The sequence below is a fragment of the Xyrauchen texanus genome, chromosome 36 (genome assembly GCF_025860055.1).
Source record: "Xyrauchen texanus isolate HMW12.3.18 chromosome 36, RBS_HiC_50CHRs, whole genome shotgun sequence".
NCBI lineage: Eukaryota > Metazoa > Chordata > Actinopteri > Cypriniformes > Catostomidae > Xyrauchen > Xyrauchen texanus.
This window is the reverse complement of record NC_068311.1, coordinates 35733082-35751204: the sequence shown is the minus strand read 5'-3', so window position 1 is coordinate 35751204 and position 18123 is coordinate 35733082. Positions and strand designations below refer to the sequence as shown.

Below are 18123 nucleotides of genomic sequence, written 5' to 3'. Positions count from 1 at the left end.
GTTTTAAGGACCAAATAAATTACCATTACATTTGTGACCTCAACACCCATGTGTTCCAGCCTTTACAATACTTTAATCAGCAAAGCCTTCTACTTCCTAAAGAGCATTCCCCAGGGGACAGCAGGCATGAGGTATATTGTACTGTTTTTTCAGCAAATTATTGATCATGTTGATGATGTAGATGCGTTAGAAAATCATGTACCAAATATAATATATCATGCCTTATTGCGTTAAGAATTTTTTAGTCATTATTCATATTTTGCTGTAACTTGTAAACTTGGTGTTCTTGGTAAATAATTTGTTTCTTAGATTTGTCAAAAAAGAGATGAGTTATAATGAGATGTGAATATAAGCTTTAAATGATGGCAGATTGGTTCAATACATCTGTTTAAATAAGCACAGTACTTACATTATAGAACATTAAATCAGCCCTGTTATTATTTGAAGAATTAACAACAAAAAAAGTCATAATGACTGGCATTCAGAGTGTCCCTTGATAAAGCCTCATCTGTCATGAAGACAGGTGTGTTTGTTATGGCTCTTTGTAATTAAAGACAGCCAATCATAACTAACTTCCTGGGAAAGGGAATAACCAATGATATTTGGGGTTACACACAAAACAGCAAGAGCCCGGCCATTTCCACGAACGAGTGTCAATAATGCATGCTTTGAGTGTTTAAATGTGCGCGCAAGTTCTTTTTCCTCGCGTTTTTATCGCATTTTATGGATTATTGGCATTGATTTGCATCATAAAAAAATCAGCCACAATGAATGAAAACAGTCAGAAATTATAGGGTGAGACTCTGAAACATCCTAAGTCCAAAACATACACACCTACTCACACACAAACTCACTTACACAAACACAAATATTTTCTTTTTATACATTTATTAATGCAATGCAAAACACACACACTCAGAAATGAAGGGGTTAGACGATAACACACAATGCAGAACACACACTTACACATACACACACACATTAGCTAAATACATTTTTACTATAGAAAGTTTGAAATTGTAAAATGTTTACTTTATTCTTCTGCTTTATACTCAAAATTTTGCAGTTCATTTTTGTTTCTTGATGTTCATTTTCTTGAAATTATTATGCATTACTTTGAGTTATAACATTTTAATGTTTGAAATAAATTATTGGTTGAAAAATGCTTGTGCTGTGTCTTCTCTTTGTAACATCATGGTCAGGTTTGATTGCAGCATAATGACATTAACTGCAAAAACTGACACTTCAAATCAATTTTAAAATGATAAACTTTGACAAATAATAGTTTGATAATGTATAAATACATATCCAAACGCATATCTTGTGATAAAATTAGGTTACAACAAGTCATCAGACTAAACAGTATGTGGCTACGATCATCTACTGCCTGTTACTGGCATGAAATGATTTACAATTCATGTTATATATATTTTGTTCACCAGATGGCAGCAATCTGCCTCCAATTTATATTACATTCTCATACTGTATTGTCTTCATGTTTTAACTTATATAAGTGAAGGTTCAGAATTTCTTATTTTATTTATTTATTTATTTTGACAGAAAGCCAAAATGTAGAGAAACTTATTTTCAAACTAAAACTTATTAGCGTGGATGCGGCCTAACTCAGGGTTAAGTGCCTTTCTCAAGTGAACAATGAGGAGGAAGTTTTGCTTAGCAGATCCAGCTCACGGGTCATTCCTTTGGCATTAGTCTTAATCACAACATTCTCATCTACCCATCATTCCTGTTCAATGTTCTTTTTCTGCGTGTGTGTCTGTGTATGTACAGTATATCTTAACGTGGTATTCTTCTCCTTTCAGACAATCAGCAAGTGACATATCACTGAAGGGGAGCGGGTCATTTATTCGCTGACTGAAATACCATAGAGCTATAGTTTTATAGTTATAACTATACTTTGTCTAAGTATGTCGGTATTTGTGTCTCCTCCTTTAGCTCCCTCAGCCCAAGTCTCTTTCTCACACACCCTTAAAATCCCATTCAAAGGGTTTTTAGTTTGCTGATCTGTGCTTGTCTGGACAGAGAGGATGTGTGTGTATGTATGTGAATACATGGACTGGCATGTCAGGGCACATACACTGAGGCAACATATCGCATCGCATACGCTCACACAAAAACATGGATTCCTGAGTGCTTCCACCCTTCTTTCCTAGATTGAGAAACTTTATGCATTTTCACATAAACAACTATTTCACCCAAAGCAGCCCAGTAATTCTGTCTGTATTTCTGTAGCAACAACAACAACAACAACTGAGGAGCCACTAAACAGGTAGGACACAGATTGTCTGGGACCATAATTAAAATTGTTAAGGGAACAAACGAGAAGGTAAGGAAAAGATAAAGCAATAAGTGGGAGAGGAAAAGACTGTTTGATGATCTGCCTTTGTTTCTGAAAGAGAGATCGAGATCTTTAACAGTCCACAGTCTTTTACAGAATAGTTTAAGTTGGAAGAGACTGACGTCACTAGCTTGTGTAATACATTTTTTGACATTTCTTTGTAAAATGTGAATGATGTGTAGCTTTTATTTTAAACAACTTGGTAGTTGGGGAATTTTGTTTAGTCTTTCTTCTGAAGGTAAGTTGTTCCATGTCCCCTCTCTGCTTGATTTCAGATAACACAGACACCCCAAAATAGGCTGCCTGAGGGTGTATAATCCGTATACACACACACACATTGGGCAGTGTTTAGTCTAACTGTCTGACTGTTTGTGTCACTATTAATAATTCAATTCACCATTCATACAAGGACATAGAAATGTATTGTTATTTCTTACTGAACCGCCAGGTGTAAAACATTTACTATTGGCTCTTTAAGACAAAATACTATTAATGTTTGAAACATTTTCAATTTTGCTGCTTGTTCAGTTTACTTAATTAAAATGAACTAAAGCAACACTATTCTAGAACATTTTGTAACAACTTGATTTCATTTTATCCATTTAAGTTTGTAAAATGGAAGTTTACTTAATCCATTTGAGTAGGGACTACATGAATACGTTTTGTGGTGTTAATGTAGCATTGATCAAATTATGCAGGGGATTTCCATTTCCCAGCATGCTTTGAATGGGACTGGATAGAATTTTTTTTTTTTTTTAAATTAAGTGTTATTTTATGCATTTTTGAGCAAGACGAGAATATGATAAGATTTGTTCAAATTTAATATTCTGTTAGACGTGTTCTGCCGAAGTTTTTTTTTTTTTTTTTACCATTGTGGGTTACCATTGTGGTGAAGATTGGTGCTTTTGCTTGGGTTGAGGACTGACACTCTGTATCAACTGACATCTAATTTGATTGCTGCTTTGCTCCATAATCAGTTGCAATTAAATTGACAGTTCAACAGTTTCACTGTTATTACTCTTGCTCATCTGGCACATACTAGTGTTACAAGAAAAATTCAGTTGGACCAACATAAAAAAAAATATTAAATTAACCTTAACCTGGCTTAATCGGAAGGAAATACATTAAATTCCGTGTAAAAAAAAAAAAAAAAAAAAAAGGTTCTATTCTACAATTCAATTAAGTGTAATGACTTCATTTTTTGAGGCAGCAGACACAATGTTCAGGTAAAAGTCAGTCAGTGATATCGTGATTTTTAAAGGTATGGTTCATCAAAAAAGTTAAAATTCTGTAATCATTTTCTCAGCCTCATGCCATTCCAAACCTGTATTATTTTCTTTCGTCTGTGGAACACAAAGAAAATTATGATATTAAATGTCTCATTAGCTGGGTTTCCATCCACATATTTTTATGCAAGTTTTGGGAAATCACATGCAATTTTTTGGAGGGAAACATTAAGATGCAAATTTTCCAAAATGTACATTAAACCTTATTTATGTACATGAGGTTAATACATTTTTTATTCAGTTAGAAGACATACACTTAAACTACGATGGATACACATTTACAGAGCATATTCCTATAGAATGTATATACTGTAGATACTGTATATAGGTGCACATCAAAAAAGTCATGTGAATACATCATTCGCTCAAAGAATATTATCAAGTAATACCATTTAATAAAAGAGCCACAGTGGCTTCAACTTCTATTTTAATTTAAATTTTGCACCAATTTCCCCAGAAGTGACGATTATGTTCTCTTGAACACATGGGATGCAAACGCTGCTTTATTTGTAAATTGTTTTTGTGATATTCTGATTTTTCGCATTGACTAAATTTGCATTTTATTCGGAAACAAAGCTGCTGGCAGTGGTTAAAGATGTTTTCCATATTTAGTAAATAAGTATAGTAAGTATAGTTTAAGTTCCTTACTTACGTAAAAGTACAGATCCCACAGTAATATTTTACTTAAGTAAAAGTCACCCATTAAAATACTTCTTAAAGGGATAGTTCACATTTACATTTTACAAAAATGTAAATTCAGTCATTGTTTACTCACTCCTGTGTTGTTTTAATCCTATATGACTTTCTTTCTATTTTTTTAAAACAAATGGAGAAACTGTGAAAAACTTTTGTGCTCAGTTTATGATGTCCACATCTTCAAGCTTCAAAAGAATGCAAAAGTATAATTTAGAAGTCTAATAAATTATTCCATGAGACTCATGATTGTTATGAAAGCATATGATATGAGCCAAGGTTTAGTGGGGAAAAAAAACTGAAATCTAATGTATTATTTAGTGAAAATGTTCACTGATAATTGATCTCATGATAGGGCAAGAGAGCAACAGTTCACTCAGCCTCCTCATGACATTGGCAAAAACTTGCTTGTTTATCTAAAAACAGGTCCGCTACAGCAACAGCGATAGCCTTATAGTACTCGAGTACTCAGAAATTAAACAGATACATAGAGGAGGCTACAGGCAGCCACAGTCACACTCCTAACCTGACCGCAAACGACACGCGATAAAAAAAAAAAAAGAATTCTATGGTAATCAGAGTTTTTGTCCTAACCAGCAGTGACGAATGAACGTTTATTCTATCGATCGCTTGTCTTCTATTTTCGGAATCGCATGGGTAGCTACGTCCACTGTAAATTAGCATCGGTCCAAAAACTTTCAAAAAAATAAGGCTGGGCATAGAAATGTATAAATTCTTCGACTACAAATTCTTCAGACATGTTTAGTAAGTTCTGTTCTCTGTTTTGTGTGCCGCTCTTTCTGTTGTCGCTATCACCATGGCGGACCTGTTTTTAGATAAATAAAATGAGTTTTCCCTTGAACGTCCCAATGTAGCGAGGGCGCTGTATGAACTGTTGCTCTCATGCCCTATCATGAACGTGCACAGAGATCAATGGTCAGTGAACATTTTCTCTAAATAATACATTAGATTTCGGTTTGTTTCTCACCAAATCTTATCATATGCTTTCATAACAATCATGAGTCTCGTGAGATATTGGATTTATTGGATATAATATGTGACTATAAGAAGTTAAGTCATAAACTGTGAAAGGGCGGAGGGCGGGCCAGGTCGTGATGCTACACACCCGGCTCCTAATCAGGCTAATTGAGCCTCAGAGAGGGAGACTGCAGTGGGACAGAGAGAGAGAAATGTATGGGCAGCAGTCCGACACATTTGTGTGTTTGTCTTTTTGGTTGAGTTTCATATTAAAATATTATTTATATTCTCAAGCCGGTTCTCACCTCCTCCTTTCCCTTAATCCCTTTACATATACAATATCAAATCAAATCATTGATAAAGTCTGTAAACAGAGCTGTTGATAATATCAAACCTGGCAAATTTGGAAAGTTTACTTTTAAAAAGTATGTCGCAACATATTATACATGCTGTAAAATGTAATTTGTAATATATTCCGTTAGATTACTCAAGGTCAGTAAAGTAATCTAAGTACTTTGGATTACTTTAGCACTGGCAGATGTTTTTCACTAGTTTTGACTATAAACGAGTAAATATTTTCTTTGTATAAATGACATGTTGGCATTTGGGCACAAGACACACACAAGAACCAATGAGCAGAGTCAATCCTTAAATCAAAGCATTTGCAAATTAATAACAAATATGACAACAACAATAATAATAATAATAATAATGGCTTTTCTTTTTGATCTTTTATAAAAGATGCATATACATTCTGTTGAGTTTTGAAAGCTCATTCTAGGTGAATGCTAATACAGTGCCATTGGTACAGATTGTTATCAAGAGGGTGGGTGCAGCAGTGGTAACAGGGTTGTGTTTGTGTTTGAGGGAAACCTGAAAGCATGGATCCTGGAGAAAACTGGATTCCTGAGGATGTTCTTCAAAGTCTGGAGCAAAACCGACTTAACCAGCACTCTCTAGACATGCAGCAAAGTATGTATTACCACAACAACAACAACACACACATGCACACACAATTCTACATCTAATATGACATGAAATAGTGTGTTCCTGGCAAAGGATTCAGTACGATGCTAGTAGGAAACTATATAGAGGAACCCAAGTAAGCCATAGGTTATTGAAGAGTGTGACAAAAACTATATAGATCAAAACATTGCTAACTACCCAGTTTACTGCATACTTATACATATATTTAATACTTTTATTCTCGCTATTTTTTAAATAATTTATACAGTTCTTTACACTATATTTTCAGTATTATGTGGCGTTAACACAGTATTCCCTGAGCCATGGAACAAAACATGTCCCACAACTGCACCTGCCATTATTTTGAAATTTATCACAGATTATTAATATAATTTTCTTAACACTAATATATGATTTCATTTTATTTTCTCTTTATTTAACCAAAATTATGACATTGTGTCATTTGAAACATATTTTCAACTTAAAGGTGCACTCAGTCATTTTTTCCTCATTAAAAAACTTTAACTTCTAAGGACATGAATTGTAAATTTCGTAATATATGTAGGACATCATGAGCACTCACATTAAAATGAAGACTCCAGTCATATTAGTAACCTTATAAAAGCTGTTTTATTCTACATGGAGAGGGTCCACACATGGGGCGGCCATGTTAGAATCACATGATCAGCCGAATACTACTCACTTAATCTCAGTAACCGTTCTGTTATTGGACACTTTCACTCATTAATTAAAGTAATCATGACTGACTGTGAATACTACATTTCTACAATTACATCTGAAACTGCTATTGATTTTACAGTACAGTAAGACAAAACACACATGTTAAAATACATTCTCTGAAAAACCTAAATATCTTATGCAGTGTTTTTTCTAAAACGAGATAAGTCTGTATCTTTCTTTAAGGATTTTTAGATATTTTTACAGGAAAATAATACAAAAATTATTATTAAGAATATGATTTTTGCACTAATATCAAAGATCTTACTAGAAAAAATTAATTATGCTCCAAACTTACTTCAAACGTACTTCTCTGTCTGCTCGTATGAATGTAACACATCATAAGAAAGTGTTTCACCGCTGTTCAAATCCACTTCGGATCACATTATTTATATGTATAAATGTTTTCCATCAAAAAGTACTAAATATTAAATGAAACAAATGACAATAAAATGCAAAGTAATCTCTTCAGTTATCAAAATATTTTTTACTGTAACTCTATTCTAATTACAAATGATTTAATTTGTAACGGTAGTGGAACACAGTTACATATTTTCTATTTTAAATACATTTTCACGTTACTCCCTAACCCTGATTATATCTGTATACAGTATAAATGATATTCTGTTTTAGAATACATTAATACACTGCTGTGAAATCCTATCTGCCACAATTTACACCAGCATGTGCCACCAGGGGCACCGTAACTTTGCACTCTGGGCCCCCAATTGTATTTATTTATTTATTTTTTATTTAAAAAAAAAAAAAAAACATTATTAATAAAAGTGAACATAATCATGACCCTAACCTAACATTAGCATTCAATAAGAGACACTAAATCTATTTTTGGTTTTAAAAGTTCATTAAAAATAACTTAAAGAATTTATAGAATTAACTTTAAAATAAAGTTTAGAATATTTGATCATGTCATTTTAGTGAGTTGGAACTGTGTTTCAAATGGAAATATTGTTGATTTCAAAATGTTGATTTAAGTCATCTTTTGGATTATCTGAAAGATTATCAAACAAAACCCGATTTTCCCCCTGCAAGAACATTTGAATGAAACAGATTTTATGCAGATGAAAAACTGATAGGTTTGCCCATAATTCACAGAGGTCCAGTCTTTAAAGCCCTTGTTTTTACTTTTCCATTCGTAAGAATTACTAAAGGTTTTAACATGGATGACTAATCATTGAGTAGATCAATGGAACTATTCTATCAAATATACTATAGCATTTTGTTATGAAAAAACAAACAAACATTAACCTAAACTCATTTAAAATCAACAATTAAAACTGCTTTGTAATAATAAAAACTAAGTCGACTTCTCCTTCCCCTTTTATAGTTTTAATATTAATCTATAACATTTCTGTCAAATCATCCCTGAGTTACAACAGTCGGTGTAATACATTAATGGCACACATTATGTTTTCTCGTCTTATTCTTGTTAGTGCTGTTAAGAATGTTGAGACTGTATGGCCTTATGAGATGTGTATATATATAATGAATGCATATTTGTACACCTTACAGTCATATATGCACACCAGCTCTCACGAGGAAACTGTCAATGACATTTCTGTGCAGTCTAAATATTCTGTATATTCATTATCCTGAGCAGGTTTGTGTACATATAAAGCTACACTATGTACGATTTTTTGTTAAATTTTGACAACATTTTATTAATGAGCAAGTACACCAACAATCCGTCTTCCAAACCGAGTTTTTACCTTACCCCGCACGATTCTCTACGGTAAGCCCATAATAATTATTTCTATTTTAGACTCGATTTCACGGGCGCAATCATTAGATAATGACACCGGCCCTGGGGACAGTTACAGTAGGAGCTACAGGGGAAAGGATGCGAACAGAGGTGGTGGCGCTAGGACCCAGGAGCGCTTTTTGTCCAGCGGTTCGGGCACACGCGCATTCCTGTCATACCGCAGTGAATGCAAGTGATTGTTGTGAGTCCGTCAAACGCGCTCAGCGCTGCGATCAGCACCTGAGAGTCCCGGGAAACTCACTCTCAAAACATAACCAATCTGACAGATAGAGAAATCCGCGTCAAGTTTTCTAAACATAACTTTCATCATTTTTCTGCCTTCTTTTGTGAAGTTTCCGCAAGAGTCAAAGTAGTGTGATGTGATGCGTGACTCGTGTTTACCAGCTCTCAGCTGAAGTTGACAAATGTTTTCGCAGCACTAGGGTTTCTATGTCGGTGATGTTCTGGTAAGTTACCTTTTTTCAATGCAATTTATGATTTACAAAAAGTTGCCATTTCAACTTTAAACACGGATTCTATACATGAATGAAGTCATTAAATACAATATTTAGTATAAAGTCTTGTAATGTTTAATGTGGATTGCAGTGGGGGTTTTAAATAGCTGGCGACGTATTACTGAAGTTCATGTGGTGGTTCTATTTTTGATCTTGTTGAATGTGTGTCAGCAGTTTCTGGACTGGTGCCTCTGAGGATGTTTCCCTGCTCACTTTCTGTCATTTATCTTGTGTTGTCTTTTTATTGGACATTAGAAGCTGCTTGCAAAATAACATGCATGTCAGTGTAAAGGGTGGGTTGGTTAAGTATATATTTTCTTTTGTTAGAAACTATGAATACACTGTACAAAAAACTGAAAATGTGCAGTTGTCAGTCATTTCAGCCTTATCTGACCCTTACTTAATTTCTAATGTTATATATTCAGTCAGTTTTACTAAATGTTTGACATTTTTGAAACCAGTTAATTGAAATGTTATAACATGAAAGATTTTAGGACACGCACACACAAAAATCTATACAATAAGGTTCTATTTGTTAGCATTATTAAATACATTATGTATCATGAACAATCAATGAACAAAGTTTTTATTACATAATTTAATAATCTTTGTTTAATGTTAATTTATTGACATACAATTGTTAATTGTTAGTTCATTTTACAACTTTTAAAAATGTATTAGTATATGTTGAAATGAACATTACCAACATTATAGGCTGTATTATTCATTGTTAGTATATGTTAACTAATGCTAATAAATACAGCCTTGTACAGTGTTACCAATTTATTTTATGCTGTATTAAAATCAAAGAAGCCATATTACATGAGCAGAAATTACATCCACGAATATCTGGTTCTGTATAACAAAGCCAAGAATTGGCTGACTTTGTTGTAAATTTGGTATAAAAAAAAATTTGACAAATAAGGTTGTCTGAAGTGATTTTATTTTAGAAATATAAAAAAATTTAAAAACACAAGTGTCAAGTTTGTAGACATGTAATCTTTGTCTTTAATTGTTTTGAAAAACATTTATAGCGTTTTGTAAAAACAAAAAATAATAATTCTGTTAATTTTAATGACTTTTAAAAAGTCATGTGGTGCAACCAAGTAAATGGTATTAAAATTGCTTCTTTGCACCTTGAATACATGAGTCTGTGCACGACTTCATCATTAATATAAAAAGTTTTTAAACATATGTTTGAAAATATTTTTTTACAAATATCAATCATTTTGAATTCAAGAATATCAAGACGTTTTCTCATGGTAGCACTAAATAACCTTAACAAAATGTTCCTTTTCATTAAAATGGCACATTTTGTATATTTAATGACATGACAAAATAATGATTTGTTTTTAAGTCTTGTGGGTCTAAAGAGATCACTGTTCCCTATCTGTCACTCACTCGACGTTGTGTCGATGAGTTGACACTAGGGGTCGCTCCTGCGGAGCCCAGACATCTCTGATCTTGAGAAAAGGCCAATGAGAATTGGCATGTGGAATTTGTATGAAACTCCCCCGGACATACGGGTATAAAAGGAGTGAAGATATCAGATATCTTCTTCGGAGCCAAGCGAACAAGTCACAGAGCTGAATTCCTCTGCCGCCTCCATTCATCTCTACACGCTGTTGGATCTACGGCGCTTTCCAGCGGTTCTCCCCTCGCACACTACGTTGTGCTGAGCACACACCCTCGGGTGCTTCAGCAGCAGAAAAAGTAAACGGAGTGAATAACTTTGTTTATATATATATATATATATATATATATATATATATATACATGTTGCTATACCTACCTATATATATATATTCCACTGCCCAGCCGTGGCACAAGCCCGCCCCGAGCCGACAGTCTCCACGGGCCACGAGGACAAAAATCTTCCTCCCCCGTCCCAGGCTGTTCCGGGAGTGGTTACAAGGAGCCAGGTAAGTGCTTCGATGTCTCTAGACTCAGCACCCCGGGCTCCGCCCCGTCGCGAGGTCCCACCCGCTGGCACATCAACTGCCTCGAGTTGCTGGCGGTACTACTTGCCCTGAGGAGGCTATTGCCGTTGATCTGGGGCAAGCACATGTTGCTCTGGATGGACAACACAGCAATGGTGGCGTATATCGCCGTATGTCACAACTGGAGGCTCCACCCTCAGGCGGACCAGCCTGAAGTGGCGTCTGTTTGCTCAGTGGTGTTCTTCCCGAGGTGAAGACCCCCAGAGATGCACAGTTGGATCAGTGCTTTCCTTTCTGCAAGAAAAGTTGGATGGACGGCTGTCCCCCTCCACCTTGAAAGTGTATGTAGCCGCCATATCGGCACATCACGATGCAGTGGACAGTATTTCGGGAAGCACAATTTGATCATCAGGTTCCTGAGAGGCGTGAGGAGGTTAAACCCCCCAGGTCGTGCCTCGTTCCCTTGTGGGACCTCTCTGTGGTCCTTTGGGGAGCTCCCTTCGAGCCCCTTGAGTTAGCAGAGCTAAAGGCGCTCTCTCTGAAGACCACCCTCCTGACGGCGCTCACCTCCATCAAGAGGGTTGGGGACCTGCAGGCGTTCTCTGTCAGCGAACTGTGCCTAGAGTTCCGTCCGGCTTACTCTCTCGTCATCCTGAGACCCCAAGGTGGTGAACCTGCAAGCGCTGCCCCAGGAGGAAGCAGACCCAGCCTTGACGTTGCTGTGTCTGGTGCGCACTCTTCGCATCTACTTGGATCGCACGCAGAGCTTTAGAAGCTCTGAGCAGCTCATTGTCTGTTTCGGTGGACAGCGGAAGGGAAGCGCTGTCTCCAAACAGAGGCTGGATCGTCGAAGCCATCACTATGGCATACCACGGCCAGCACGTGCCGCCCCCTGCCGGCCCCTGCTGGCCTACGAGCCCATTTTACCAGGGATGTTGCAGCTTCTTGGGCATTGTCCCACGGTGCCTCTCTAGCAGACATATGTAGAGCTGCAGACTGGGCAACACCTAACACCTTTGCAAGGTTCTATAACCTCAGGGTTGAGCCAGTTTTGTCTCATGTGTTACCAGGTGACACAAACAGGTAAGTTCAGGTCAGCTGGCTGGGTGTATCACTTGTGCATAGTGCCTTTCCCCTCCCTTGAGGCAAAGACGTGCGCTCTTTCCCCAGTTGCGTTCGCAAGAAGTGTGAACCCTGGACGTTCATCCTCCTTAGCCTAGTGGCCGCCGAGTCATCGGAGAGGCTCACTGCCACCCCATTACGGGCGTCACCCAGGCCCCCGTACTGAGGTAAGTGTTCCACATGTGCTGGTTGTCCCCTAGGCAACCCCGTGTGATGTATATTCTGCAAAATGGTTTCCCTGCCGGTAAACCACGTCTTCCTTTGGCAGAGGGCCCTCTGTCCTTGGTCACCGTGTTTGTAGTAACTCCTCCCCCCTTGGGTAGGACCTACCATGACACCACTCCACACGATGTGCTTCCACTCCTAACCGGTAAGACCGTGTGTTGTATTCCACCTAAAATACCCCCCCCCTCGGGCCGGGTGTGGTTTCCGCAGTGTCCTCCTCTTTGGAGGGACACCCCCCCGCTTGGACCATATATTTGGCCCCCAGCCGAACGATTTTGTTCCTTTATTGGGGAGAACAATAGATAGAAGGCCACGGCCAGCCAGTCCTTATACTTCTGAGCAGTTAGCTGTTCCCCTAGGTGCAGGGGACCGCTTCATACCTGCCAGTGTGTTGGGGGTAGTTATGCGACGACTTGCTGCGCTGGCTACGAGGCACACAGAGGTCTGTCCATCTCGCACCGCCAGTCTGCGTAACTCGTTTCAGCTCTTTTGCCGTTTTCCATTGAGACCCCTAGTGTCAACTCATCGACACAACGTCTCGTTCCCTCCATCAGGGAACGGAGGTTACATCAGTAACCCAGAAGTTCCCTTTACAAAAGGCTTCACTACGATGTTGCGCTGCTAAGCGCTACGGGGAACAATCTTGCATTGTGAGCAGCTGTGAATTTGTGTGAAACACGTCAATGAACATTGACCTGAATTTATAGCCTCGGCTGGTGAAGATCATTAGATGCACCTGTGGCCAGGCTATAAAATAGAGGCGTCACCAGCGTGTCGACAGATATTTTTCATTCAGAGCATACTATGCTGTGTGTCTCACAACCTGCTAGAAAACTTTCTTCCCTCTTTGTTAGGAGTTAGAAATTGTTAGGCAGTGCACAGAACTTTCTTTCTCTCTCTGCTCTGAAAGAGTATATATATTTATATATAAAAAAAAGAAAAAAGAGAGAATGACGGAGAAACAGAGCAAACGATGCGTGTTTCCTTGTCAATGTCTCATGACGGACAAGGACACGCATGAGTTTTGCTTTGTTTGTTTGGGGGAAGAGCACGCGGCTCTCGCGTTGGGGCGGGGCGGGTGCTCGCATTGTGACCTTCTTTCGGTCGGGATGCTTCGCGCTCGCCTCGCTTACTTCCGAGAGCCAGCACCCACACTTCATTCGTGGGGCTCTCATATGGATCTGGCTGAGGAGCGAGAGATGGGTGCGTCCCTTTCGCTCGCTCTCTCCCCAGATCCGGCTGGTCCTTCTCGTGTTCTTGAAGTGCGCTCCGGCGCCTCTTCAGTTCAGGAGGGGGACCTCGATTCCCTTGGGTCTATAGATTTCGAGTTACCCACATCAGAGCACTCAAAACATGATGCAAAATCCTCTGAGGAGTTACTCGATGTGGTGACTTGTGCTGTGGCCAGACTTCAATTAGACTGGCCACGTGACCAAGAAACCCCCAAACGCTCCAAATTAGAGGAGAGAGGCTCAAAAACAGAGCGTGGTGAGTCGTGCTCCCCCTCGTAGGGACTGGGGACAGGCTCGTCACCCTCAGCAGCCGCCCAAGAAGGACCTCAGGGCTGTGATCTCTAAAAGAAAGAAGCCCTGACATTCTTGTACCCAACTTTGTGAGGGTACTTCCCTTCAGGACGGGGCGCGTGTATCATCCACTTCGGCCCTCCCGATACCCTCACGAAACCTCTTCACTCCCGCCGCCTTTGGTGTTTCGGGTGATAGAGGCTTCCAACAAAGAGTTGGGTGTACCGTTGCTTCCTGCCTTAGTCCAGGACACGGAACACTCAACACCCCCTCAACAGGAAGTGTTGAAATTAGTACCCATCTCAGAGAACCTGGCAGTGTGGAAACTTCTGCCAGGTATTTCTATGTGGGTTCTAAAGACAGTAGAAAGAGGCTACAGAATTCAATTCGCTCGCCGCCCTCCACGTTTCAACGGCGTGGTTCCCACTACCGTAAGACCGGAGCAGGCATGTCTACTGTGGAAAGAACTGCAAAATCTCTTGGCAAAAGGGGCCATAGAACATGTTCCCCTTCCAGAGAAAGAGTCAGGCTATTACAGCAGATACTTCGTGGTTCCCAAGAAGGGTGGGGGGTTGCGTCCGATTCTAGATCTTCGAGGCTTGAACCGCTCGGTCAGGGTGTTCAAGTTCAAGATGCTAACTGTCAAGTCGGTCGTGTCTCAGATCCAACATCTCGATTGGCTGGTCACGATCGATCTCATGGACGCATATTTCCATATTGGAATTCTGCCACAGCACAGGAAGTTCCTGAGGTTACGCTTCGGGGACGAAGCCTTCCAGTATCGGGTTCTTCCATTCGGCCTAGCCCTATCACCCCGCACATTCACTAAATGCATGGATGCAGCACTGGCTCCTTTGCGACTCCAGGGCATCCGCATTCTGAATTATTTAGACGACTGGCTGATACTAGCACAATCTCAAGAACTGGCAGTTCAGCACAGAGATATCGTCTTGGCTCATCTAGGTTCTCTGGGTCTGAGACTCAACGTCCAGAAGAGCGTTCTTGCTCCAACCCAGGAAATTACCTATCTAGGGATTATATGGAACTCGTTCACAATGCGGGCACAGTTGTCTCCCGCTCGGGTCAGCTCCATCCAGAACTCCCTGAGCAATCTCAGGCTAGGTCAAAGTTGCACTGTTCATCAGTATCAACGAATACTAGGTCTCATGGCATCTGCGTCCACGGTGATTCCTTTGGGCCTTCTCCATATGAGACCGTTTCAGCTGTGGCTAAAAGCCAGGGATTTCATCCAAGGGCCAGTCCCCCTAGGGAAAAAAGGGTTACTGCGCCGAGTGCTTCGTTCCCTTTCTATGTGGCTCAGACCCGGTTCCTTACCTTGGGTCCCACTCTCGATGCGTCATGTCATCGCAGGATGCTAATGACAGACGCCTCCCTGACGGGTTGGGGTGCGATCTTAAGTGGTCAGTCCAGCCCAAGGGGAATGGGAGGGTCATCAGCTCGATTGGCACATCAACTGCCTCGAGCTGATGGCGTATTTCTGGCCCTGAAATACTTCCTCCGACATCTGAGAGGCTGCCATGTCCTTGTGCTGGGTGGACAACACAGCAGCAGTCTCCTACATAAACCGTCAAGGAGGTCTACGCTCTCGCCACCTGAATTTGCTGGCACGTCGGATTCTCCTTTGGGCCCAGGGCAAGCTCCTGTCACTCAGGGCAATTTACATCCCTGGACGCCTAAATGTGGGAGCAGATTTGCTGTCCAGACAAAACATACCGAGGGGCGAGTGGAAACTCCACCCTGAGGTAGTACAACAAATTTGGGAGAGATTTTACAGAGCAGAAGTGGACCTCTTCGCCTCTCAAGAGACTGCGCAATGTCCCCTCTACTTCTCTCTGAGTCACCCAGCCCCCCTGGGTCTGGACGCGTTGGCACATACATGGTCCAGAATGTGTCTGTATGCTTTTCCCCCGGTTTCTCTGCTCCCAGGAGTCTTAGCCAGAGTTCACCAGCAAGGGTTTTGCCTCTTACTGATACCGCCTCACTGGCCGAACAGGATTTGGTTCTCAGAAATTATATCTCTCCTCGACGGCTCGCCTTGGGCGATTCCGGACAGGAGGGACCTTCTGTCTCAGGCACAGGGGACGATATTTCATCCCCTGCCCGAATTGTGGAAACTTCATGTTTGGCCCCTGAAGGGTACCAACTGAGGAACACAGGGCTGTCGCCTGAAGTTATCAAGACCATTCTTAGTGCTAGGGCTCCCTCCACCAGAAGAATCTACACCAATAAATGGGGTGTCTTCGAAAGGTGGTGCAGTTTACATGGTGCAGATCCAGTTAACTGCCAAATTGTTTCAGTTCTGGACTTTCTGCAGGAAAAACTGTCAGAAGGCATATGCCCCGCTACTCTCAGGGTTTATGTGGCCGCCATTTCGGCTTGCCACGCCTTGATGGACGGGGCGCCTTTGGGGAGGCACCCTCTACTCGCTTGCTTCATTCGTGGAGCCAGGCGACTGAGGCCTCCTGTTAGGACCAGAACTCCCTCATGGGACTTAGCAATAGTCCTGGAGGGTCTGGCCGAAACCCCCTTTGAACCTCTAGAGTCAGCGTCTGATAGACTTCTGACTCTCAAGCTGGTTTCTCTTGTGGCGATTACCTCTCTTAAGAGAATCGGGGATCTACAGGCTCTGTCTGTTTTGCCGGCCTGTTTAGAGTTTGCCCCAGGTATGGCCAAAGCTATCCTCATCCTGACTACCTTCCTAAGGTGCCTTTTACGACACTACACCCTGTCACTCAGGAAGCCTTCTGCTCCCCGCCGTTTTTAACGCCGGAGCAGGAAAGTCTTCACGGACTCTGCCCAGTCCGTGCCCTTCAAACTTATGTCCACCGCACTAGCCAGTGGTGTAAGTCTGGGCAATTGTTTGTCTGCTTTGGGGGCCGAAACAGGGGGGCAGCCGCTACCAAGCAGACTATGTCACATTGGGTGAGGGATGCTATTGCCCTGGCCTATGAGGAGCGCGGTCAAGCTTCGCCAGTAGGTGTCAGGGCTCACTCCACCAGAGGGGTCGCCGCCTCTAAAGCCTTGGCTAGAGGGGTCCCTCTGCAGCAGGTTTGTGATGCGGCAGGATGGTCCTCTCCGCACACATTCATCAGATTTTATAGTTTGGATGTTCATGCTACTCCGGGCTCTTACGTCCTTGAGTCGACATCCCAAGCTCATGCCTGAACGGGTTTGTAACGCTGCAGGCTGGTCCTCTCCGTGCACATTCTTCAGTTTTTTATGGCAGGCTCGTGCCTGAACACATTCGTGATGCGGCAGGCTGGTCCTTTCCGCACACGTTCATCAATCTTCATGGGTTAGATGTTTCTGCTACTCCGGACTCTTACGTCCTTGAGTCGACATCCCAAACTCATGCCTGAACAAGTTTGTGACGCGGCAGGCTGGTCCTCTCCGCGCACATTCTTCAGTTTTTATGACAGGCTCATGCCTGAACAAGTTTGTGATGCGGCAGGCTGGTCCTCTCTGCACACATTCATAAGATTTTATAGTTTGGATGTTCATGCTACTCCGGGCTCCTATGCCCTTGAGTCGACATCTCAGCTCATGCCTGAACAAGTTTGTGATGCGGCAGGCTGGTCCTCTCCGCTCACATTCATCAGTTTTTATGACAAGTTTGTGTTGCGATAGGGTTCTCTTCGCACACATTCATCGAACTTTATGGGTTAGATGCTTTGCTACTCCGGACTCTTATGTCCTTGAGTCGACATCTCAGCTCATGCCTGAACAAGTTTGTGATGCGGCAGGCTGGTCCTCTCCGCACACATTCAGCAAAATTGAATGGTTTAGATGTTTATGCTACTCCGGGCTCTTATGCCCTTGAGTCGACATCTCAAGCTCATGTCTGAGACTTCTCGAGTTTTTGTGAGTACACTGCACATCCGTAGGGGTCCGGACAGCCCCAAGTGCGGCGGCGTGGGTATTGCGTTCCCCGTAGCGCTTAGCAGCGCAACATCATAGTGAAGCCTTTTGTAAAGGGAACGTCTCGGGTTACATGTGTAACC

General features: G+C 41.2%; 1 protein-coding gene across 4 annotated transcripts in view; it reads left to right on the top strand.

Annotated features, from left to right (window-relative positions):
- Positions 1 to 2037: 2037 nt before the first annotated feature.
- amotl1 (angiomotin like 1) overlaps positions 2038 to 18123 on the top strand; it is a 57654-nt gene continuing 41568 nt past the window's right edge. Inside the window, exons 1-3 of one of the 4 annotated variants that reach the window (XM_052107103.1) lie at positions 2038 to 2053; positions 2251 to 2287; positions 6181 to 6285. In XM_052107103.1, coding sequence (XP_051963063.1) covers positions 6195 to 6285 — 91 coding nt within the window. In that variant the 5' untranslated portion in view covers positions 2038 to 2053; positions 2251 to 2287; positions 6181 to 6194. Of the gene's footprint in view, positions 2054 to 2073; positions 2288 to 6180; positions 6286 to 8972; positions 9244 to 18123 lie in introns of those variants that run through there. The other 3 variants (XM_052107104.1, XM_052107102.1, XM_052107105.1) reach the window with 3 other exon arrangements.